Source organism: Thamnophis elegans, chromosome 11 (assembly GCF_009769535.1).
Source record: "Thamnophis elegans isolate rThaEle1 chromosome 11, rThaEle1.pri, whole genome shotgun sequence".
In the NCBI taxonomy this organism is placed as follows: domain Eukaryota; kingdom Metazoa; phylum Chordata; class Lepidosauria; order Squamata; family Colubridae; genus Thamnophis; species Thamnophis elegans.
In genome coordinates this window covers 7,425,281-7,450,432 of record NC_045551.1, presented here as the reverse complement: position 1 = coordinate 7,450,432, position 25,152 = coordinate 7,425,281, and the positions used below count along the sequence as shown (strand labels likewise).

At 41.9% G+C, this 25,152-nt stretch overlaps 1 protein-coding gene across 1 annotated transcript in view; it reads left to right on the top strand.

Moving 5' to 3' along the window:
* The window catches only part of QSOX1 (quiescin sulfhydryl oxidase 1), an 82,081-nt gene that overhangs the window by 45,766 nt on the left and 11,163 nt on the right, over nucleotides 1-25,152 (top strand). The window contains exons 6-9 of the mRNA XM_032226623.1: nucleotides 102-247; nucleotides 10,316-10,453; nucleotides 15,698-15,827; nucleotides 24,187-24,303. Of these exons, the coding sequence (XP_032082514.1) occupies nucleotides 102-247; nucleotides 10,316-10,453; nucleotides 15,698-15,827; nucleotides 24,187-24,303 (531 nt within the window). The remainder of the gene's footprint in view (nucleotides 1-101; nucleotides 248-10,315; nucleotides 10,454-15,697; nucleotides 15,828-24,186; nucleotides 24,304-25,152) is intronic.

Genomic DNA, 25,152 nt, shown 5'->3' with positions numbered 1-25,152 from the left:
AAGAAAGTCTTTCAGAAGACAAAATTTTCAAATAGAGAAGGAAGAAAGTAACTTCTTGCATCCAGATGAGCGATATTAACTCATGCCTTGTTTGATTCTAGGTAGTACTGGATATGTTCCAATTTGAGAATATTGCAGTAAGGCGAGTGCTTCAGAGCAACGAAGAGCTAGTGAAGCAGTTCAACATCACTACCTTTCCATCTGGCCTCCTTGTGATCAATAATGGCTCTTGCAGAAGCATCCCTGGGTGAGATGTTATCATAGTCATAGAAGCCTCCCTTTTCTGTTTTATCGAGTACCGTTGCTAAAATGCTTAAATTCTCTGTCACCCATGTTCTCCTTGTTCAAGAATTTAGGTTCCTGTGGCACAATTTTTTGGTTGAGGACTTTTTATCCAATTCACAATTTCTTTTAAATATGTTACAAAAATTGACTGTCTATTCTTAAACTTTGTTTCCTAATTACAAGAGCCGAGGTGGCGCAGTGGTTAGGGTGCAGCACTGCAGGCCACTTCAGCTGACTGTTATCTGCAGTTCAGCGGTTCTAATCTCACCGGCTCAAGGTTGACTCAGCCTTCCATCCTTCCGAGGTGGGTGAAATGAGGACCCAGACTGCAGGGGCGATATGCTGACTCTGTAAACCGCTTAGAGAGGGCTGAAAGCCCTATGAAGCGGTATATAAGTCTAACTGCTATTGCTATAATTATTCATTTAAGGAATTTGCACAATGTTTATATTTTGGGGGTTCTCTGACCAGTTCCTGTGTGAGGGACATTATTTAGAATTTATTTTTATTTTATTTTATTTCGTATTTAGAAGGGGAACTTCTCAAATTTACAGATGACACCAAACTTGGGGGGAATTGCTAAGATTTTGGAAGATAGATTCAAGAATCAGAAGGATCTTGATGGACTACAGCAATGGGTCCTATCCAATAAGATGTGGTTCAGTGGCTAGAAAAGTCCTGCATTTAGCCAGGAAAAAACCATATGCATGACTATAAAATAGGTATCGGTAGCATCTGGCTCAATAATACAGTAGCAATAGAGAGAATGAGGTGTCCTAGTGGACTAACACTTAAGTATGATCCAGCAGTGTGCTGCAGTTGTCAAAAAAATAAATACAGTCCTAGGCTGTATTAAGAGGGATAGCATCAAGATCACGAGAAGTGATAATACCGCTCTATATTCCATAGCGAGGCTATAGTTGAAATACTGTGTCAAGTTCTGATAGCCACAATAGAAAAAAATGCTAAGATCCTAGAAATAGTGCAGAGAAGATCAGTAAAGATGATAAGGCTAAACCATAAGATAGATGGTTAAGGGAACTATGTATGTTTTAGTCCAGGGGTAGTCAACCTTTTTATACCTACCGCCCACTTTTGTATCTCTGTTAGTAGTAAAATTTTCTAACCGCCCACCGATTCCACAGTAATGGTGATTTATAAAGTAGGGAAGTAACTTTACTTTATAAAATTTATAAAGCAGAGTTAACAGCAAACCCCTACCGCCCACCATGAAAGCTGGAACGCCCACTAGTGGGCGGTAGGGACCAGGTTGACTACCACTGATCTACTGTATCTATCTATCTATCTATCTATCTATCTATCTATCTATCTATCTATCTATCTATCTATCTATCTATCTATCTATCATCTATCTATCTATCTATCATCTATCTATCTATCTATCTTCTCTCACTTTCTCTCTATCATCTTTCTCTCTTATCTATCCATCCATCCATCCATCCATCCATCCATCCATCTATCACAGGGGTAGTCAACCTTTTTATACCTACCGCCCACTTTTGTATCTCTGTTAGTAGTAAAATTTTCTAACCGCCCAACGGTTCCACAGTGATGGTGATTTATAAAGTAGGGAAGTAACTTTACTTTATAAAATTTATAAAGCAGAGTTAACAGCAAACCCCTACCGCCCACCATGAAAGCTGGAACGCCCACTAGTGGGTGGTAGGGACCAGGTTGACTACCACTGGTTTAGTCTAACAAAAAGTAGCATTAGATCAGTGGTGGGTTGCTTATCCCGTTCCAACTGGTTCGGGGCTGGCGGTGTCCTCGTGCACGCGCACAGTTCACGCATGCGTCTTAGCGCCTGTGCGATGCTCCAACTGCTCGCGGAGAATCGCGCAGGCGCTGTATGTGCCATTCAGCTGCTCGCGGAGAATCACGCAGGTGCTGTATGTGCCATCTAGCTGCTCGCGGAGAATCGCGCAGGTGCTGTATGTGCCATCCAGCTGCTCGCGGAGAATCGCGCAGGCGCTGTATGTGCCATGCGCCTGCGTGGAAGCGCAGAAGCCTTCAAAGACCGGTAAGGAGCGCGGGAGGGCGGGTGGGCCCTTCGCCGTTCCCGGAAGTTACTTACTTCTGGGTTCGCCGACCAACCGGTTTGCGGGGACCGCCGCGAACCAGTTGAAACCCACCCCTGCATTAGATGAAATATGACAGCTGTCTTCCAGTACTTGAGGGCTAGTCACAGAGATGAGGAGATTGACTTATTCTCCAAAGTACCTGAGGGCAGGACAAGAAGCAATGGGTGGAAGCTTTTAAAGAGATATTATACCTCAAACTCAGAAGAAATTTCCTGATAGTGAGAGCAATTAACCAATGGAACAGCTTGCCTCCTGGAGTTTTGAATGCTGTAGGTTTTCCAGAAAAGATTGGACATCCATTTGCCCAGGATGGTATAAAGAGACCTACTTTGGGTTAGAAAACCTTCCAATCCTATTGTTCAGGCATCTGCAGAAAACTACAACAGGATAGATTTCTATAGAACTTCTGTGATCATTGTAGTAAGAGATCAGCCTGTTTATTATAATTCAGACAGCTGCGTTGTCAAAACCTGTTTTCAGCCAACTGCTTGGGCGTGCAAGTATTTATCTGCTAGCTGGGTTGGGAATGACGGAATCTCCACTGATGGGAGGTTCTTGTTGTTTGTGAAGCAAAAACCCTGGATTTTTGTTCTGGGTGTTGCTCAAAAAGAGATCTCCTGGGATATAAAGGATTTGTGTGGGGGGGATGTGGATATGGGATATGTCTTGCTAATGTCTTACAAAAGCATTTGCTGTTATTCCAGAGAGACAAGCTGTGTTCTTCCCTTATTACTGCATCATACACAGACCATAATTAGAATCCTGTAAGGCAGTAATATCAAACCTGGTTCTGTATAGATGTGAGGAACTGTGCCTCCGATTACTGTGATAAGTTTTTGACTGTGGTCCTGTAGTTTAATCCAAGTCTCCCCCAAACCAGACTTGAACAATGTGTGTGCCACATGTGGCCCCACGCATTTGTGGTAAACTTCTGTATTCTTTAATATCAAGACACCAGACCTAGTATGTATTTATTGGATTTATGCCATCCGATCTGCAGTGTTTCTTGTCTTCTACATTCCTTCTTCTCCTTAATGATTTATATACACTGACTTTTTTCTGGTTAGCTGCACATGTTAGGAGATTTCCTTTGAAGATAACATTTCATAATCCGGCACTAGCTGTACTCACTATCTAAAATAAACAGTCGTCACTTCAAATACTGCAGTGTAATATATCTACACAAGTAAATTATTAATTCATTGCGAATCTTCTTGAGAAGAAAGGTGATTCCCTAATTGGGGAGCATTCAAATTTGAGCTACTATCTTTTGGCCAAGTAGCTTGGAAGCTGACTTTTGAGGCACAACTTAATAGATATCATAATTGTACCTTTTTATATACTCAGCAACTGTAAATAGAGCTGAACAACTGAATTCTCAAACTAGAATGTGATATTGATTTAAGGCATTTCAGACGTAATTGTAGTTAGTTGCATTCCATTCATCAGGAGGCCAACAGCTTTTAATTAGTATCTGCAAAATTGCAGGACACAGAAAGACCTAACATAGCTAGTTGGCTCAAGTTGTAAGTGTCCCGGCTGGTTAGGAAGCACCAGTCTTCTTATTTCAAGTGGGCCAATGAAAGGAATGGGAAATGGGCCATGTTTTAAAATGTATTTCCCATATTCTTGCTTATTTTGTCTTCTGGATTTAAACTGCAATGATTAAATACTTAGAGCTCCTTTCCAGATTTTCCCCGTAACTTTGAAAACTCTCTGAGAACATGACACAGCTGGGAAGGCCTCCACTTATTATTGCAGTGAATAAGAACGTTGATGTAAAAAAAAAGTGTGTGGTTAGTTTTTTGGAGCCAGGCTTTTAGAGGCTCAGGAATGAGAATTAAACCCTTCAACTTCATGCAGTAGTAGCAAATCCATAGTTTGTTGTTCTGACCCCCCTCTTCATACACCAAAGCACGTCGAGACAAAGATACTTATTTAACAAGATACTTATTTATTTATTAACACAGAGACTAGGCCTTGGCAGCAATCCAGCACAGACTGACCTTGGCAGCAATTCAGCCTGCCGAGATAGCCACAAAAGCTTCTCCAGCTCTAGTAAATACGTTGATTCCTGCGACAAGCCTGTGGAAAGCCATTGACTTCTGCAAAAGGGGCGTGTGCACAAGCATTCCTTTTATAGTCTTGAGAGGAGCCTAATTACCACCAGCTGAGTTCAATTATCTCCTGTAACTGCATACCTGTTCTTTAAGCCTATTAGCCCTCCGTTGCCAGGCATCCAGGACCAATTCCCTTTTCTCCTCCCCACTGCTTCAATGCATGGCGTCAGGATCACACTCCCTTGTCTCCTCCCCACTGCTCCAAGGCTTGACTTAGGGAGCACGTTCCCTTTCGCTCTCACCACTGCTCCAGGCCTCAGGCGCCTCCTGGTGGCCAACCAGCCTCTCTGCGCCCTGCTCGGAGTCGGAACCCTGTCCAGGGTCCTTCACATCTTCCAGAGCCGACTCATAGGGCCCCTCACTGTCGGAGTCTGGTAGCAGCTCCAACAGCTCCTGCTGGGCCACTATGGAAACAGCTGTGAACTATGGACTGCTGCTTTCATTGCTGCAACCTGTGCCCCTTTTATACATAAGTGCAATGAAGAGATCTATGGTGAATAGGGATTGCATAGCATCACTTTTGACAGCATCCTTGCTCCCCTTAAGATGCTGCCGACTATGGTTTTATAGGGTAATGACTCTTGTTATTCAGGAAGGTAATTCCACATTGAACTCAGTAGAATTAGTGACTGGAAATGACTCATGCTTATATCACTGTAACTAAGCTATCCTAGTCCATCAGTATATGTATGTGGCTGGCACAAACACTCTTCGGCATTAAGGTGGGCATCTCCAGGCCATGTACCTTATGCTTCAGAGGGATTTCAGCTCCATTCACAATTATCCATTTCCTTGATTTAGAAACCTGTTGTGACCCCCCTCGTCCTACATCAACACACTCCGAGCCAAAGATAAGTTACGGCATTTAATTAACAGTCAGCCAGGTCCTTGGCAGCAAACCGGCACAGACAAGCTTGGGCAGCAATCCAGCACAGATAAAACTTGGCACCAATCCAGCCTCCCAAGCTCACAATAATGTTCTCCAACATTAGTTCCTGCGTTGACTTCTGCAAGAGGGGCGTGTGCACAATCATTCCTTTTATAGTTTGGAGAGGAGCCTAATGACCACCAGCTGAGTGCAATTACCTCCTGTACTTGCGCAACTGTTCCTGACGCCTATTAGCTCTTCGGTGCCGGGCATCCAGGAACAACTCACTGCTGACGTCACGATCACACTCCCTTGTCTCCTCCCCACTGGTCCAAGGCTCAGGCGCCTCCTGGTGGCCAACCAGCCTCTCTGCGCCCTGCTCGGAGTCGGAACCTGGTCCTCGACATCCTCCAGAGCCGACTCATAGGGCCCCTCGCTGGCAGCTCCAACGGCTCCTGCTGGGCCACAACAGAAACCATTTACTAGTACTACCTTAATTTCACCAGGATTCAGGCACATTGTGCAGTATTGATCCCCTGCATTGCTACTGAGCATTGCCCCAAACCTTTTCACATTCTTTATCATGTCTTCCAATGCTTTACATAGATGCAGTATTAAAATAGCACCAAAGTACCTTGGGTTTTTCCCTCTGGCAAAATTATCAAGGAACTGAAAAATATTCATCTAGTGCTGCCTTTTGCGATCAGCCTTGCAAACTTGTCTTTCTCGGCCTGGTTTGCAGAAGGGAAGTTTTATTTCACATTATTTGGAAAGAAAGATAATTGAGTGTGGTGGTCTTCGGAAAACCTGGCGAGTGATCAACTGTGTTCTGACCTACCACCTCACATCCACCCAGCTGCTCGTCTCCTCCACGTGCATTTCTAATTGCAGAAAAGTTCATTAGAAGCCAGACAATGGCTGGTTCTGAGATGCTGGCAGAGAACAATGGAACCTGTGCTTGGACCCTCTGGTGAATTCCTGCTGCTGAATAGTGCATTAAACAACAAGCAGATGGTCTCCCTCCGCCCCCCCCCTCCGCTACATCGCTCTTAGCAGATGATTGATGTCCACCTGGCAGTGAAGGCATTAGTGTGATGGGCAAAAGGGGCAAGTTGGCAGTGTTGATTTCCTTAGCAAGAGGTTTTACAGATGCAACGGCACCGCTCGCTCCTGGGCCGGAGGGGGGAATAATTGGTGCACGTGAAATCAGTATGCTTTCTTTTACGGTGAACTAACGGGAGTGAGGTAGCTGGCTGGCCTAGAGGCGGTCCATCTTGCTTCTTTCCTGCCAGCTTCACCCAACAGGAGAGCCATTGTTTTCCTCGCCGCAGAACTGGCAGAGAAGAGAATTATTTGTGATGATGCCGACTCTTGGCCATCTGCTCACAGAGAGCATCAGGCCGAGAAAACAGAGTGTAAAGTGACTGGTCCTGCTTGTGCTTCCCTGAGGATTTTTCTTTTTTCTTTTGATGGTACTACTGCTTGCTACACTGGCAAGCAGCTATCTTTTATGTTGTTGCTCTTTGGGATGTGCGGGAAATTGTCCAGCAAGGTTATTCGAAATTCTCTGTTTATATCTTAAGCCACCTGGTTTATATATAAAGGGGGGGAACTGAGATTAGACTTGTCTCTGTTTGAGACTGAGTTTCAAAGGGAATCAGATTTTATGTTTGTGTGTGGGGTGGTGGTGGTGTATGTATGCATGTGTCAGTGGTGGGATTCGGCTGGTTCGCACCTATTCGGGAGAACCGATTGGTAACTTTCTAAGTAGTTCGGAGAACGGATTGTTGGAAGAAATCTCCTTTTGTTTTTTCCCCACTTTACAGGGCTAATCCTGTAAGGAAGGCAGGAAGGAAACATTCTGGTGTTGTTTCTAGCCTAATCTTTATTAGAAACTGCTTCTCCAGTTAACCCTTATTATATTGTAACAGCTAAAGTGAAGCGCCCATCAACCTGAGTGACCTTGAGTTAGCCACGCCCACCCAATCACATGGCCACCGAGCCCCACCTACCCAGATGGTCATTAGGGCAGAGGACCGGTTTTTAAATTATTTGAATCCCACCACTGGGGTGTGTGTGTGTGTGTGTATATGTGTGTGTGGGTGTTATACATATATGTACGTACATACGTACGTACGTACGTATATATGTATGTTGCATTTGTGCTGATAAATAAATAGATAAAGGGAGACTAGTATAGATCTATTTCAAGCTATTTAGCTCTCATCAGCTAGCCATACCCTTACTGGGCTTTGAACCTGTGCTGTATTACATATTAAGCAGTTGTGTTAACCACTAAGCCACAAGGTTCTCCACCTTTATCAGCTGAGCCAGGGAAGTAGGTATGTATTTAGTGTCACAACTTTGTATATAAATATGTATGTATATATCGATCCATTTGGGCTATTAAAGTCAGTTAGTAATAATATTCACAATCTTTGCTGACATCTCTTTCTTTCAATTCACCTGACCAGATTCTAATGGTGCCTAGTTATAAGTCAATGTCATTCCACTCAATCTGAAGCTCAAGAATACAGTCTGTATTTCTCTGATATATTCTAGGTGCAGTCCATTTGCTGAACCTGTTGGGAGCAAAACTGCTTAGTGCTGTAAAGCATTGTGAAGCGGTATATAAGTCTAAGGGCTGTTGCTATTAAGAGAAATGAAACGTGGATTGTTTCAGCTGTAGATGTGGTATCAGTAGGAAATAATAATGTACTGACTAACTTCATAATTACGTCACAGACATACTGAGTGCAGGGCTGTTCTTTAATTTGGACTTAGCTGTGGTGGGGAAGGGAGCTGGATCTGGCAGTTTATATGAAGGATATTTCATTTTTTTGTCTTTTAAATTAATTATGTGGCAAAGGCAATAAAGTGAAAATGAAGTGTTCTAATTTGGGACGAATCTGCTTGGCTTGCCCTATCCTATTATAGCTTGTTTCCAAGGCCCATTTATTTTAAGTGTTTGCAAATACTATATTGCCTGTTTTGCAGAATAGTGATATGATAATAATTTTAATTTACTCTTCCATTCATAGCCTGCCTTTCCTATTTAATCATAAAATCTAGAGATAGATTACTCCAATAGCCTGGACCTAACCCAGATATGAGTTTAACAAACCATATTCAATACCCAAAAAGAAAGATTATCAAGACCAAATTCATTTCCCACAAAGTTACAGGGGATGTTGTCTCCTGGAAATCAGACTACCAAGATGTTAAACATAGTTATGTATAACAGCTGTGAATGCAGAAAATGTGTACTGCTTAAGGAGAGCTTATTGGTGTATTTTTTTCTGAAAATTTTAATCAATTAGCACGTGGAGGTGATAACGGAGTAGTTATAAGGCGAGCTATCGATTAGAAATTAATAACTAACTAAAATATAGAGAAGATAGGGTAGCCAGTTAAGCACTTAAAGAAAAATATGGGTCTTCATTTCTATATATAATAATTGCAGCAAGACATTTCTACACATAAAGATGAAAAGTTGTACTGATTCCTATAATGAAAGAATGGATGGTAAAGTTAGTGCAACTGGATGAAATGATGAAATTAATTACATTCATTAAAGAAAAGTCTTGGTCTAATTTTTTGTTTTTACATGGAAACCAATTTTGGATTTTTTGCTAGAAACTAAAAGAAACGCCACATTAATTTTGGGATTTGACAATTAGAAATGTTTATGTGTATAGAAATACTGTTACTGGATTTTAAATCAAGAGGTTAATATATTTTATATTTGTAACTGTATCGAAGAAAGTTGGAAGCTATTCTTTCTTTTCATTTTTCTTTATTTTTTAGCACCTTCCTTTCCCCTTATCTTTTTCCTTCTAAATTTATTTTTTATACTTCATCTTTCATACAAATTGAACCCAGTATATAGCATCTCTGGTAATAAGGTATATTTGGTCATTCTGCATAATAGATAGAACAGCAAATGATTCTATGGCAAAGTTATTTGAAATTCACTAGTGCAAAACAATACATCTCTTTAGTAATGTTATATACTCATTTGTGTAGTTTGATGCTTAAAGAGAATTGACTGTTCAGTTTTCTCTTTTGTAATATATCTGTTGCTGTGTGAGTTCTAACCACACTGAAACTTAAAGATAGTAACTAGAAAGGACACAAATACACTTTGTTAAAGTTTGTTGCCTATCAGTTCCATACAAGGAAAACCAGTACAAAATGTTTTACAGATGGCACCTGGCACCATCAAGGTTAGCTAAAATCTCAACAAATACCTCCCCAAAATGCTGGAAATGCAAAACAATTCATGGAACAGATTATCATTTATGGTGGACCTGTGAGGAGGCAAAAATTTTTGGGAAAAGGATCAAAAATTGGCTGGAGGCAATAACAGGGGTTAAAATAGAATGGAAACCTGAAGTTTTTTTTAATTAGGAATTATGTCGGTGAAATACAAAAAAGAAATCCAGTATTTAATACTACATATACTTACAGCGGCAAGGATTGCCTTTGCCCAGAAATGGAAAAAACAAATTAATCCCAAATGAAGATGAAATAATAAGAAAGATTATGGACTCTTCCAAAATGGATAAACTGACTAAAGAAATCCAGGGAAAGGAAGAATCAGAATTCTACCAGATATGGGATAAATGGTATAGGTGGATGGAGGAAAGAAACAAAAATCAATGAAAGAATATAACAACACTCAAAAATAATAGTTATGAGTAAAATAAGAGGGTCAAGAATGGTGAAATCCAAATGAAATAGAAGGGGAAATAATATAAGGTGAGCGGTATCGATTGATGATTGCTAAGATAAAAAACAGGAAGTTCCTGTTCGCACTGTATTGTATAAATGTGGTGTATGTCTAATTTTTATGTGTGTGTATTTTACATGTTTGTTAATAAAAATCTTTTAAAAAAATTTAAAAAATAAAGTTTGTCTCCTTTCATGTTTCCTTCCAGGTTGGGGGACTGGAGATCTCAATATACTAATTTCCTGCGGAACTTACCTGGGGTCTTCAGACGAGATGTTTTCATACCAACGGTGTCCCCCACCGCACAGACAACAACTCCTTTTACAATTTGGAAAGTAGCAGACAAGTGAGTGCCAGCTTCCCCGAATGCTTTAATGTTGGTTCTTTCCTAGTGCTGTTTCAGATGTTCTCACGATATAAGCTAAGACTGGTTAGTCTCAACATTCATAGTTATGAGGAGCAGTCTGTCCTGAACAAGCTTATAAACTAAAAAGGGGCTATATATATAGCAATAGACTTATATACCGCTTCATAGGCCTTTCAGGCCTCTCTAAGCGGTTTACAGAGAGTCAGCATATTGCCCCCAACAATCTGGGTCCTCATTTTACCCACCTCGGAAGGATGGAAGGCTGAGTCAACCCTGAGCCGGTGAGATTTGAACCGCTGACCTGCTGATCTAGCAGTAGCCTGCAGTGCTGCATTTAACCACTGCGCCACCTTGGCTCTTGGCTAGCAGATGCAAGAGCTACACATCATGGAGGTACAGTGCTTTGCATCTGAAGTAGAAACGTTACTTTAGAGCAGGGGTAGTCAACCTTTTTGGTTCATCCACAAAACCGCGAAGCCCTTATCTGCGCCGACATAAGTGCGGAAGGCAAATCCGCGCCGTCCGAAGCGCTAAGGAAAAAGGCGACCCTACCGCGATGACATAACTGCGGAGGGCAAATCTGCGCCTTCCGAAGCACTCAGCACCCTAAACCTAACCCTAACCTAACCCTAAACCTAACCCTAAACCTAACCCAAACATAACCCTAAACCTAAACCTAACCCTAAACCAAACCCCTAAACCTAATCCTAACCCTTAATTTAAATCGGCTTTCTGCCACCGCGCTGTTTTAAAGCGCCCTTCTGTCAACACGCTGTTGTCGCGGCGGTGATGACGTCGCGGTGATGACGTCGCGGCTTTAGCAACGCAGTTTTATCACCGCTATTTTGACGAGCGCGGTTTTGTCGGGCCACAAACTTTTTTATACCTACCACCCACTCTTGTATCTCTGTTAGTAGTAAAATTTTCTAACCGCCCACCGGTTCCACAGTAATGGTGATTTATAAAGTAGGGCAGTAACTTTACTTTATAAAATTTATAAAGCAGAGCTACAGCAAACCCCTACCACCCACCATGAAACCTGGAACGCCCACTAGTGGGCGGTAGGGACCAGGTGGACTACCACTGTTTTAGAGATAGCATTGGAATATTCTCTGCACCTTTCAACACCTCCTTAAAAAAGCTACATCTTTTCCTGTGTTGGCACGATAGGCACGCATCCCAGGAAAATCTATGTTTAAGCTAAGCAGCGTGTTATGACAAGTGTGTTGCATCCCTTTGGCACCTCATTAATGCCAGTGCATATTTTCTTGGGACTCTATAGTTGCTGTGCCAGCCCTGGAAAAGATGCAGCATTTTAAAAGAGGTCATGAGAAGTTGCGGTGAAATTTCCCACGTCCCTTGTGAAATACCCCCCCTTTTTTTTTTTTTGCTTTGAAGCCAGGTAGCTGCACGTCACTGCTATATTCACAAGCATACTCATCGCTTGTTCCCTTTCAAGGTGAGGAACATGATGCAGAATGTAGAAAGGGAGTTAAGAATTGTAAGCCAAAGAAATTAAATTGTGAGTTTAGAAAAAGAAAACAAAATAATGCTCAGTCTAGTTCACGACAACATCCTCTTTAAACTTTTCTACGGTGGCAACTGTCTTTGCTTCCATTATGTCCTTTCAGAGGTAGATACACTGATTCTTCTTTAAATTTCTCACCTCTCTCTAAGGACCTCAGAATCTCCTACCATTCTTCCTCTTTGTCTTCGTAGAGTTGCTTTATGATTTAATTCTTAATCATTCTTCCTATACGATCAAGCCATTTCAATGTACTTTCATACTGATCCCTCATTTCCATAGTTACATGTTCTGTGTGTCCCCCCCCCCCCCTTGGCCCACACCAAAGCATTCCGAGCCAAAGATACTTTACGGAATTTATTCACAGACAGACAGGCCCTTGGCAGCAATCCAGCCTGCCAAGCTAACACCACAGTTCTCCAACATTAGTTAATGCGTTGACTTCTGCAAAAGGGGCGTGTGCACAAGCATTCCTTTTATAGTCTGGAGAGGAGCCTAATTACCACCAGCTGAGTGCAATTATCTCCTGTAACTGCGTAACTGTTCTTTACGCCTATTAGCTCTCCGATGCTGGGCATCTAGGAACAACTCCCTTGGCTCCTCCACACTGCTGACGTCTGGATCACACTCCCTTGTCTCCTCCCCTCTGGTCCAAGGCTCAGGCGCCTCCTGGTGGCCAACCAGCCTCTCTGCACCCTGCTCAGAGTCGGAACCCTGTCCAGGGTCCTCCACATCCTCCAAAGCTGACTCATAGGGCCCCTCGCTGTCGGAGTCTGGTGGCAGCTCCAACGACTCCTACTGGGCCACAACAGTTACCACTGATTTGGCTCTCACTCATTCTTGATTCTTTTTCTTGTTTTACCACCATATTTCTTAAATACCCCTTTCCTCCTGCATTCAACTTAACTTTTCTCTTGGCATAATAAATTCCCACTGCCTTATGCAAAAGCAGAAGCATGTTCTTAATACATAGTCATTCTTGCTTCTTTCAACAGTCATTTCTCACCACAGACCACAAACTATCCACAACGTTTCTACCAGCATTTGGTATTTCTCTCTCCTTTTTCCCTTCTTAGGTGGCTGTTGTGTCAAAAATACATAAATTCATTTACTTACTCTAGTTCTCTATCTATCTATATTTGTTCATTCTCTCCTGTCAAACACAATTTACATTATTTTCTGATCCATATTCCTTGGTGCATCATACTATTTATCTAACGTTCACTGCAAATCCATCCTGGATCTCGACCTTCATCTGCACCTGAAAGAACACAGGAGTGTATGTATAGAGCCGAGGTGGCGCAGTGGTTAGGGTGCAGTACTGAAGGCCACTACAGCTGACTGTTATCTGCAGTTCAGCGGTTCTAATCTCACCGGCTCAAGGTTAACTCAGCCTTCCATCCTTCCGAGGTAGGTGAAATGAGGACCCAGACTGTGGGGGCAATATGCTGACTCTGTAAACCGCTTAGAGAGGGCTGAAAGCCCTATGAAGCGGTATATAAGTCTAACTGCTATTGCTATTGATATGTCCCTGTTCAACATTTATTAGTGTAATCACAGGGATTCCTGACACATATTAAGCAAACCAAATGTCTCACTTTCTGCTCAATGCTAAACCATTTACTAAGCACTCTTAGTATTCACAATTTATTTACATTTTTTTCTATACAGATTAGTTTCTAACCTTCAAGTCCATCTTCATTCCATAATTCAGACCCATTCACTTTTATCAGTTTCTCCAAAATCAACAAAAATACAATAAAAGTTCTCACAAACGGCACAGGAACTATCATTTCAGAATTTTGCAAAGAATGTCTCAATGCCCAAATCACTCTTCCGTTCGAGGTTCGAGGTTCATTTTATTTATATGCCGCCCTATTCCCAGCGGGACTCAGGGCGGCGCACAAACCCAAGGAGGGGGAGGGAAAACACAAAAAAACAAAACTAAAACAAAAAGTACAGGGCATTTAAAACAACCAACAGCCACACGATTCGAGAGGGGAAGGGAACTCATCGACCCCAGGCCTGCCGACACAGCCAGGTTTTAACGGCTTTTCGGAAGGCCTGGAGAGAGGTGAGGGTCCGAATCTCTGCGGGGAGTTCGTTCCAAAGTGCCGGAGCCGCCACAGAGAAGGCCCTCCCCCGGGTAGTGGCCAGATGACATTGGCTAGTAGACGGAACCCGGAGGAGGCCTAATCTGTGTGATCTAATGGGTCTTTGGGAGGTAATTGGCAGCAGGCGGTCTCTCCAATTCAGTAGAATTTTGGTGAAATTTCAATTTGGGATGAATTTTCATCAAAATCCTACTTTGGATAGATAATTCGTGGAAAAAATCATTCCTGCATTCCGGGCAGAGATGACAGAATACATGATTGAATCCAACTCTATAAAAGTATGCACATCAACACTGAAAGATGAAGAGAAATGTTGCTTGAGAATATATCTTATTATGTCATTCTACTCATTCTCAAAGCACATGAAAGTGGTTCTGTCTGGGTGAAGTAGTTAGCTTTTCTTTCTTTTGTCCAGAGTAATTTTCATATTACTTAAAAGTTAAGATGGATTATCTGATGTCATAGAATAAGATACATATTCATCAGGGGTGGGTTTCTCACCCCGTTCCAACCGGTTCGGTTGGAACGGGGCCGGCGGCATCCTCGTGCACGCGCGCAGCGCACACATGCGTACTAGCATCTGTGCGATGCTCCAGCTGCTCCTGGAGGATCGCGCAGGCACTGTATGCGTCCTGCACGTGCGTGGAAGCGCAGAACTTGTCAAAACCGGGTAAGGAACGCGGGCGGGCGGGTTGGCCCTTCGCTGTTCCCGGAAGTTACTTACTTCCAGGTTTGCCGACCAACCGGTTCGCGGGGACCACCGCGAACCGGTTGAAACCCACCCCTGATATTCATAGTGGAATTCACTGAGACCAGTTCCAATTAAAGATACTCTGGCAAGAAATCTTTAAAAACAGCAAATCATTTGGGGAGAAACAAAACAGTGATTGATACAAAGCATGAAGGCAAGGCACTTAAGCATGAAAAGAAATAGAGGCCTAGTTCAAGTTGTAATTTGAAGGGGGTCTGGTCAGAAAGGGAAATTAAATGATGGAACTCTTATTACGTGCAGGATACTAACATTTGGACTTTTGGAATTTAGTAAAGACTATGGTTTGTCAGTGCAAATTTAAAGAAATTAATTCGCAAAAGAGATAAGTGAATAGAATTAAAGTCTCATTTCTTTTTCCAAAGAAAATTGTTACTAGTTCTATACACACCCCGGCCCTTTGGAACGATTTCCCCGTGGAGATCCGGACCCTCACCACCCTTCAGGCTTTCTGCAAAGCTATTAAGACCTGGCTATTTCGGCAGGCCTGGGGCTGATGAGTTCCCAGCCCCACTCGAATTTGTTGTGACTGTTGTTTATCTTTTAACTTGTTTTTTGTCTCGTTTGTTGTTTGTATTCCCCCCCCCCCCCCTTATTTTGGTTTGTTAGCCGCCCTGAGTCCCTCGGGAATAGGGCGGCGTACAAGTGAAATAAATATAAACATTTCCAAACACACATCTTGGGCTAGCTTTATGTATCTCTGCCAGAGTCAGATGATGCCAAAGGTGGTGTAAATTACAGCCTAGAATTGCCATTTTATGTTTTGTGTCAGTTGTTGATAAATTTTCCCTTTTTGGTTAATGTTTGTGCCACAGGAGGAAGATATACATGGCTGATTTAGAATCTGCAGTGCTTTACACTTTAAGGATGGAGGCTGCAGTATTCCCCAGGCTTGAGGGAGAGCGACTCTTAGCTCTGAAGGATTTTGTATCTGTTTTGGTCCAGGTGAGTGATACCTTTAGACCTGAGAGACTTTCCAAACAATTCCTCTCTCTTGTTGCACACTTTTATATCCAGGTATTATTCAAAGCATGACCATTTGTCCAGCTATTGTTTGACCTTAGTGTGATGCTGAACAAATAGTAGTTACACCTGGTCCCTGAAATTACGGTTATTGCAGCCCCCGCCCATTGTCATTGTGATTAAATTTTCGGCACATTGCAACCTGCCTGCATTTATGACTGCAGGGTCACTTCAGCTCCCACTATCTGCCAACCAGAGGTGGGTTCCTACCAGTTCGCACCTATTCGGTAGAACCGGTTCGTCAAATCTACCGAACCGGTTAGAAGAGGTTCCACCAGTGGACCCGGAAAGCAGCCACACCTACAGAAGAGGTTCCAAAATTTTTTGAAACCCACCACTGGTCCTTGGATATGATTTTTCTACACTATCATGCTCCTATTTATAAAACTCAGTGCCTCTGTGAAAGGTGAGGATGACTACTGCGTTTGTGGTGCAATCAGAACATTGCGTGTGTTGAAGTTGTTTTAATGCAAACCAAAGATGCCTTTTAAAAAACACGTTTACATCATATTCTTATGCATGCCAGTGTTGTGTGCGAGGTAATTTAAGATGGTTCTGACAAGTGTCGTCGGCATCTTCATATCCGGTCACGTGGGCGGCAAGCCACTCCCATCCGGTCACATGGGCAGCAAGCCATTCCCACAAAGGAGGCCACACCCACAGAGTAGGTTTGAACAATTTTTGAAACCCACCACTGCTGCCTTCTCTGCCATTTTGGCTGCCCTGCACTCACTGGTCTTCTCACCTCTACTGACCTTTGCCCTCTTCTTCCTGCCATTGTTGATAAGGCATAGGGGATAGGTCTTTGGCTATCAACTAGCCAACCCAATATAGTTTGCTTAATGATAGCAATCAGGATGGCCGGGATTGCTATCACTAAGCAATGCAGTCATGTGATTTCATGCTTTACAACCACACCATTTAATGATGGAAATGGAACAGCAGATCAATTTAACAAATAAATAATAAAATAACATTCCAGTCCCAATTGTCATTATATCTTGAGGACTACCTCTATACATATTTGCCTTTTTATAATCTTACAGTAATTCTTGCTTTTTTAAACATATATGAAAGTATTTCATTTGGAGAGTAAGTTCAGTCTTAAAAGCCATCTTAAAAGCCAGCATGTTAATATGCTCCTTTCTCCAGATAAAAATCATAATTCCACCTTTAACAAACAACACTGTGCCTTTACCTTTTAGAGTATTATTAATTTTGTGTAGCATCCCTGTGAAATTGGCTTCACTTCGTGGTGTTTCCCAAACTGTGCTCCTAACACTGCTAAGCAGCATCTATGGACAATTCTGCAAAAGCAATTATAAGAGTTTTGTTACTAAACATTTTTTGAATGTTTAGTTTTTAAAAAGTTTCAAGGTCTTTTCAAAATTCAACAATCTTTTGAAATTTCATTTTTTTTTAAATTAAAAAAGGAGGCAGGGAAGTACCTCGCATCCAGTGGTGGGTTTCAAATTTTTTAGAACCTCTTCTGTAGGTGTGGCCTGCTTTGTGGGAGTGGCTTGCCGGCCATGTGACCGGGTAGGCGTGGCCAACTAGTAAAATGTGGTGAAACTCACTTAACAATGCTCTTGCTTAGCAACCAAAATGTTGGCTCAGGAACTCTGCCATTGAAGTGTGCAAGTCTTAAAGCTGTCAAGTTACAAGACCCTTGCACCCCTAACCCTTTAGAAAAAACCCCCAGTGGTGTTCAAACTTGACAGCTTTAAGACTTGAGGACTTCAACTCCCAGAATTCCTCCTCCAGTCATGTTGGCTCAGGAACTCTGGCATTGAAGTGTGCAAGTCTTAAAGCTGTCAAGTCACAAGACCCTTGCATCCCTAACCCTTTAGAAAAAGAAATTCCCAGGGGTGTTCAAACTTGACAGCTTTAAGGCTTGTGGACTTCAACTCCCAGAATTCCTCCTCTCCCTCTTCATCTTGATGATATGCGGATGGAAGGGGGGAGGGAGCTGGAACCGGTTCTAGATGGCACGGTAGATTTGTGGAACCTCTTCTGTAGAAGAGGTTAGAACTGGCAGGAACCCACCCCTGCTCGCATATGAAAAAGTTACTTTTGGAAAATTGGGTACATGTTATGAGGCCAGTCACATAATATTGACAGGAGACCAATTCATGGAGATGTTTTCCAAGTTCTTTTTTAGCCTTCAAGGATATTCCTGTCATTTCAGTTGAGCTCTGTCTTTTTTCTGGGCAAGTGGTGGTGCTCCTAGAGAAAGCATGGAGCTACAGACTTCTCATTTTCATTTTCTAAGAATCTCTCCAGGATTGTTAGAGAGGAACAGGCAGAGCTGGGGGATGGAGGTAAGCATGCAATCGGTTTAGAGTCCTTGAGTTGCCACAAGCATTCTAAATCCATCCCCTCCTGAATTCTATTGAGTATCAGGTGCCAATTTAGTGCTGAACTTTAGTTTACCAGATTCTTGTGCATAATTAAATGTTCTGGACCCCGCTTCTCCGTTCAGGAACTAAAGCCAACACAGATGTACAAAAGAATGTTTTAATCAGTCCAGGCTCTTGTTGGCTGCAAGCCCAAATAAACAAAGATAATAGCTCTGGCAGAAAGTCCTAAAACACTCACACAGCACTGCAAACAGGCTTCTTTCATCAAGCCACTTATCCAAGTTGGTTTCTCTCGGTTTGTGAACGCGAATGAGAACGTTGACTCCTGCAACCAGGGCATGTCACAAACAGTTCCCTTTATACTCAGGAGAGGATCCCAATGAGCAACAGCTGCTTGCAATCATCTCCTGTAAGTACTCAGTTGTTCCTTCCGTCGAGTAACCCTTCGATGGGGTGCATCCTGCAACAACTCCCAAGTGTTTCCCTGAACACTCCCTCTGATCCAATGCTCTGCCGCCACCTGGTGGCCAACGGCTCCTGCCGGGCCACAACAGTGAAATATGAATGGTCCTGATTCTTTGCACCTGACAAGGATATATGCATTCTTGGAAATAAAGGTTATGCTTAAGGCTGCGACTTAGCTTTCCAGCATGCTAGTTTCCCATGTGTGCTTTTTTTAACAGCATGATTTAAAAATCTGTATCAGCCAAAAGCCTCTGTGGGCAACACATTGAGAAACAAGGGCTTTAAATATTTGTGGTTCTGACTCAATATAAAGATTTGTTCCTTTCTTGAGAATCCATGTTTTTCTTAGTTGCATTCCAGGATTTTTTTTTAATACCATTCTTTGAACGTTTTCTCACTCATCACTGTTTTAGAATAATTTGGTGTTCTGACCCCCCTCGTTTCACACCAAAGTACACTCCGAGCCAAAGATGAGTTACGGCATTTAATTAACAGACAGACAGGTCCTTGGCAGCAAACCGGCACAGACGATCTTGGGCAGCAATAAACACAGATAAGGCTTGGCAGCAATCCAGCCTGCCAAGCTCACAGTAATGTCCTCCGACATTCAATCCTGTGTTGACTTCTACAAAGAGGGGCGTGTGCACAAGAAGTCTTTTTATAGTCTAGAGAGGAGCCTAATGACCACCAGCTGAGTGCAATTATCTCCTGTAACTGCACAACTGTTCCTGACGCCTATTAGCTCTTCGGTGCCGGGCATCCAGGAACAACTCACTACTGGTGTCCGGCTCACTCTCCCTTGTCTCCTCCCCACTGGTCCAAGCATCCAGCCTCTCTGCACCCTGCTCGGAGTCGGAACCCTGTACAGGGTCCTCCCCATCCTCCAGAGCCGATTCATAGGGCCCCTCGTTGTCGGAGTCTGGTGGCAGCTCCAACGGCTCCTGCTGGGCCACAACAATTTGGGTTTAACAAAAAAAGAACTAACTAATAGTTTTGAGCAATAGAAGATAATTGGTTTGTCCAACTTTAACTTGGCCCCAATTAATAGTGTCTGATCTTAAACGAAGCTAAGCAGGGAGGTCCACCATAAATCTCAGGGGTCTAGATTAGACTGAGAAGTCAAAAATTATCCTGAAAGAAGGCAATGGAAAATTACTTGCGTATTGTTGCCAAGAAAATTATATGGATGCAGTCCACAGGAGCTGAGCTGGATTTAGGTCAGATTGAATGGTAATATTGTATAAGATTTATTATCTCATGTCAAAGAACTTGTCTTATTCAAAGATAAATCTCTTATCTACTTACCCAATCTCTCCTAAACCCACTTCCTCAGAATGGCTGATATAATTCAGTCAATTTCTTTCCCTTTCCAAACAATGTCGGGTAAAAATTGAGCATGATTAATTCATACATTAAAAAGTAAAGCAATTGTATATGAAAAGCATGCTTGTTTTCTATTCTACCTCCACGTAGTCTGAATCTTTCAACCTCCGTTCTTTGTAAGTTGAAATAATTCCGCCAGGCCAATCTATAAGGAAAGAATTCTTCCAAGTTCCAAATTTTCATTTCTGACTACCAGTACCGTATACAGTTTATTTTAAATTTACTCCTATTCTTGTATGTTTGAGCAAGCATAAAACTTGAGAAAAAAAGATTCAAGCATTAGCAGAACATTACATTTTTTTTTGTTTTGACTGCTTGTAAATTTTCAATGCAGTGTTTCTCAACCCTGACAGCTTGAATATGTGTAGTCTTCCAACTTCCAGAATTCCCAAGCCCATCATGGGGAATGGCTTTGACTGGCTGGGAAATTCTGGGAATTGAAGTCCACGCATCTTGAAGTTGCCAAGATTGAAAAACACTAATAACTTCTAAGATATAGCTGCTGCTTCTCTAATGTGGATATCAAGGGAAATGTATAAATGTATTTACAAGGCTTGTGTATAGCCTTGGGGGGGGGAGGGAGATCTTTGGAAACTATAATTCTTACTGTGAAAGGAGGAGGATATTATCAGTTTATATGAATATAAAGTTTATCTGCCTGGACATGGATTTTCATCATTTGAAGCAGTGGTGAGTTTCAAAAATTGTTCGAACCTACTCTGTGGGTGGGAGTGGCTTGCCACCCATGTGACCGGATGAGAGTGGCTTGCCACCCATGTGACCAGATATGAAGATGCCGACGACACTTGTCAGAACCACCTTAAATTCCCTCACACACAGCACTGGCATGCATAAGAATAGGATGCAAACTTGTTTTTTAAAAGGCATCTTTGGTTTGCGTTAAAACAACTTCAACACACGCAATGTTCTGATTGCACCACAAACGCAGTAGTCATCCTTACCTTTCACAGAGGCACTGAGTTTTATAAATATGAGCATGATAGTGTAGAATAATCATATCCAAGGACCAGTGGTGGGTTTCAAAAAAATTTGGAACCTCTTCTGCCTGCTTTCCGGGTCCACTGGTGGAACCGCTTCTAACCGGTTTGGTAGATTTGACGAACCGGTTCTACCGAATAGGTGCGAACTGATAGGAACCCACCTCTGATTTGAAGCTATACGAATCTAGGTTGAATATAAGTGTTAATAAGACACGTGCTATGTTTTTTTCAGATTTCCTATATCACACATTCACATGGGCAAAACCTCTGTGTGGCTGGGAGATTATTAAATCTGCCCTTTTAAGATTGCCAAAGGGAGGGTTTTAAAATAAGAAAAAGGCCAGCAGATTTGCAGGGTGATAATATAATTTAGGCTTTCTTTAATACTTCTGTATGACTGATGGTTTGGCTGAGCTCACACTGTAACTCTTGTTAATTAATCATCCCCTTGATTCTTATTTCCCATCTGTTTATATACATTAAAAATACCCGCCAAGTCAAATTGTAGTTTCTGGGATTAAGTGTAACATAAACTTTGGTCAACCAATGTTCTGAAAGAGCCTGGGAGTTTCTCTCTTTTTTCCCCATAACCAATTTACATTTGAAAAAGCACAGTCAATCTTGTATCGGATGCACGTGTTTCTAGATTTGGGCCACAAGGTGGAGAACTCTGACTAAATTCCAGTTATTTAACTCATGATTAGCTAGAGAGAGGTTTCCCGAAGATGGGCTCCAGGACAAGTTCAAAAGCTCGGAAGACAAAACCTCTGGACCCCAGTAACCAACCCAGATTGAATCCTGTAACTCGCTATTTCCATGGTCTTTATTCTGCCAGGTTTTTCCTTTTAATTACATTCCTTGGGATTTGGCTTCTCTATATCCAAAATAAAAATAAAGCTTTGGAAGGCTGAATTTTTTTTAATTATTTTAGAAGGTCCGGGATCTCAACAGGCTTTCTGCTACCTAGGCATTCTCCTCCCAATCTACTGTACTAACTTAGAAAGATAGATTTGTGTTGCTTTAATTCTCTATAAAGTGTGTCTGGCTATATGTTCAAATCAGTGGTGGGTTTCAAAAATTGTTCGAACCTACTCTGTGGGTGTGGCCTCCTTTGTGGGTGTGGCTTGCCGCCCATGTGACCGGATGGGAGTGGCTTGCCACCCATGTGACCGGATATGAAGATGCCGACGACACTTGTCAGAACCACCTTAAATTGCATCACACACAGCACTGGCATGCATAAGAATAGGATGTAAACTTGTTTTTTAAAAGGCATCTTTGGTTTGCGTTAAAACAACTCCAACACACGAAATGTTCTGATTGCACCTCAAACACAGTAGTCATCCTTACCTTTCACAGAGGCACTGAGTTTTATAAATATGAGCATGATAGTGTAGAATAATCATATCCAAGGACCAGTGGTGGGTTTCAAAAAATTTTGGGACCTCTTCTGTAGGTGTGGCCTGCTTTCCGGGTCCACTGGTGGAACCTCTTCTAACCGGTTCGGTAGATTTGACGAACCGGTTCTACCGAATAGGTGCGAACTGGTAGGAACCCACCTCTGGTTCAAATAAACTAGTGTATACTCTTCAGATAGAAGAGAATTTTTTGGTTCACTTGAACTCTCTGTGAGCTCATTTTTTAAATAAATAATCAAAGAAAAATCTCCTTTCTTTCATCAACATCCATTGCTGATTTACTTTAATTGCCCCCTGGCATTTAATACTGCTTATATTTTCTCATTGAGAAACAAAACAGGTGTTTTCCTTTTATACATTCTCTCAATCAATATTCCTGTTTTCTCTGAACTTGTTCCCCTCCTCCAGTCAACCTGCCATTTGCCTGGCTTTCTTTTAGTAACATGCCTTTTTCTGCTACATTTCTCTCCCCCCAACCTCCCCCCCACCCCAAGTTGGAGCATATAGCTCTTTGATCCCTCTCCCCCCCCTCCCCTCCCTGGAGTGCTTGTGGTTTTAAAGTGCTGATGCTAATCGGATTTGAGATGACTTATTGTCAAAGTAGCTTTCTGTGATCCTTGGAGACTATTTTGGACTTAGAGTCAAGATTCGGATCTTGGCTGTAAGCCCACCGGGACTGTCTTATTTGCTACTGCAGCATCTTGAAACACCACTCCAAAAAAAAAAAAGTATTAGCAAATAGTGGGCTGGATTTGAGAGGAATGCCATGAAGCCCCTTGGAAAACAAGGAGATGAACTACTGAGCTTACAAGAGCAAGTAGCTGTTCTCTGTTTTCAATGCCCCCTTTTCAAGTGCTATCAAGATCTGCCACCAATAACTGGATGGGCAGCGCAGAAAGATACATACCCATGGCTTTTTCAGCAGAGTTGGAGCTATATAGGAAACAAGGGTATGGTTTTTGGCTCAAGTTACTCCTTCTTGCTGACTTGTGATCTCTGCAGGATTGGGAGGACCGATGTTCTCGCATTTGGTATTAACAACATTACGCTTTTGGTGCTAAAGAATGCCAGGGTCTATGCCAGTAACTTTTTGCCGCAACAGTTCGTGTTTGTAACTGAATATTTTCCACACTGCTTTAAAAAGTCTTATGTGTGGCAGCTAATATATATATCTGATAGTTTGAATAAGATGGCATTGGTTAGTGGTATCGAAGTGATTCTGTTCTAATAGATTGCTACAGGGTTTAGGAACCAATTGCCTATTGTGGCTTAAACTGGCTTATTTGTCAGTCTTTAGTCTGATGGAGGCTAATGGGTCTTAGATTATTTCCTCTAAGCATGTTTACAGCTTCTATCAGAATCCTGGAGGGTCTCTGGAATAATACGTTTTGGACAATAAATATGAGCCTGGCTAAATGTCCTATTTTATATTTGTTGTATTTGAAATGCCTGGATGAATTCCATTGGGGCAGAGGTGTTTCCCTCCCCCCCTTAAGTTAATGTTGTTTGGTTTTTTTTTTTTAAGAAAATGAATTTGGCACGCCGTCTATTATACTCTGTATCGCACACCATGATATTATACTCGTATGCTTCAGAGAATGACTCCGTCCACAAATCTTAATCATTTCCTTCCCATTCTCATTTTTAAATTCAGTATTTTGCTGGGCGGTTAGTAGTCAAGAATTACCTTTACAACCTGGAGCTGTGGCTGAGACCAAAGACAACTGTTTTGCAGAGTGAATGGGAGGAAGCGCTAAAGAATAAAAAAGAGGTAGGTTATATATAAAATATATATAAAGCCCACTAGAGATTGGTAGTATTCTGTCTCCAGCGCTACAAGCTCTACGTGTAACTTGCGAAATGCCATTGTTATCATATATTATGGAGCTGACTCGAGATCTAAATTTATTGCAAAAGTATATTGAGTTTCATTAGGTTATATTAGGAATAATGTAAATATTTTCTGTGATCTACACACTGTTCCGGTTAAGTTTTTCTTTAAAAATATATTGTCTTTGGTGTTATTGAATACTTTTTTAAAAAATAAGGAATTTGTGCTTTTAATGAACATGTTATTAATAAATAGCATGCAATTCTTGGGTCCTTCATTCATTTATTGAGAATTGAATAATGTTTATAAGTGGGAGTACTATGACAGTTTCTGGATGAAGGGAGAAATAAAAACCTAAGAAATAATTAAATTAAAACATGGGAAAAATCCTCACTGCTGTATTCCATCTTCCCACCAAGACAGATAATGGTCACTTTGACTATTATTTTATTATTTTAATGTTTTTCCATGCTGCTCACTACCATATTACCTGCTAAGCTGCAGTTCGGCGGTTCTAATCTCACCGGTTCAAGGTTGACTCAGCCTTCCATCCTCCCGAGGTGGGTAAAATGAGGACCCAGACCGTGGGGGCAATATGCTGACTCTGTAAACCGCCTAGAGAGAGCTGAAAGTTCTATGAAGCGGTATATAAGTCTAACTGCTATTGCTATAGCTATATGTTTTGAACCCTGAACAATCCACTCTGTACATTTCCATTGAATTATTGCAAGTCATCCACGGTTTGGCAGAAATTTAACCCAGAACAGATTGATTGTTCCAAGCTTGATG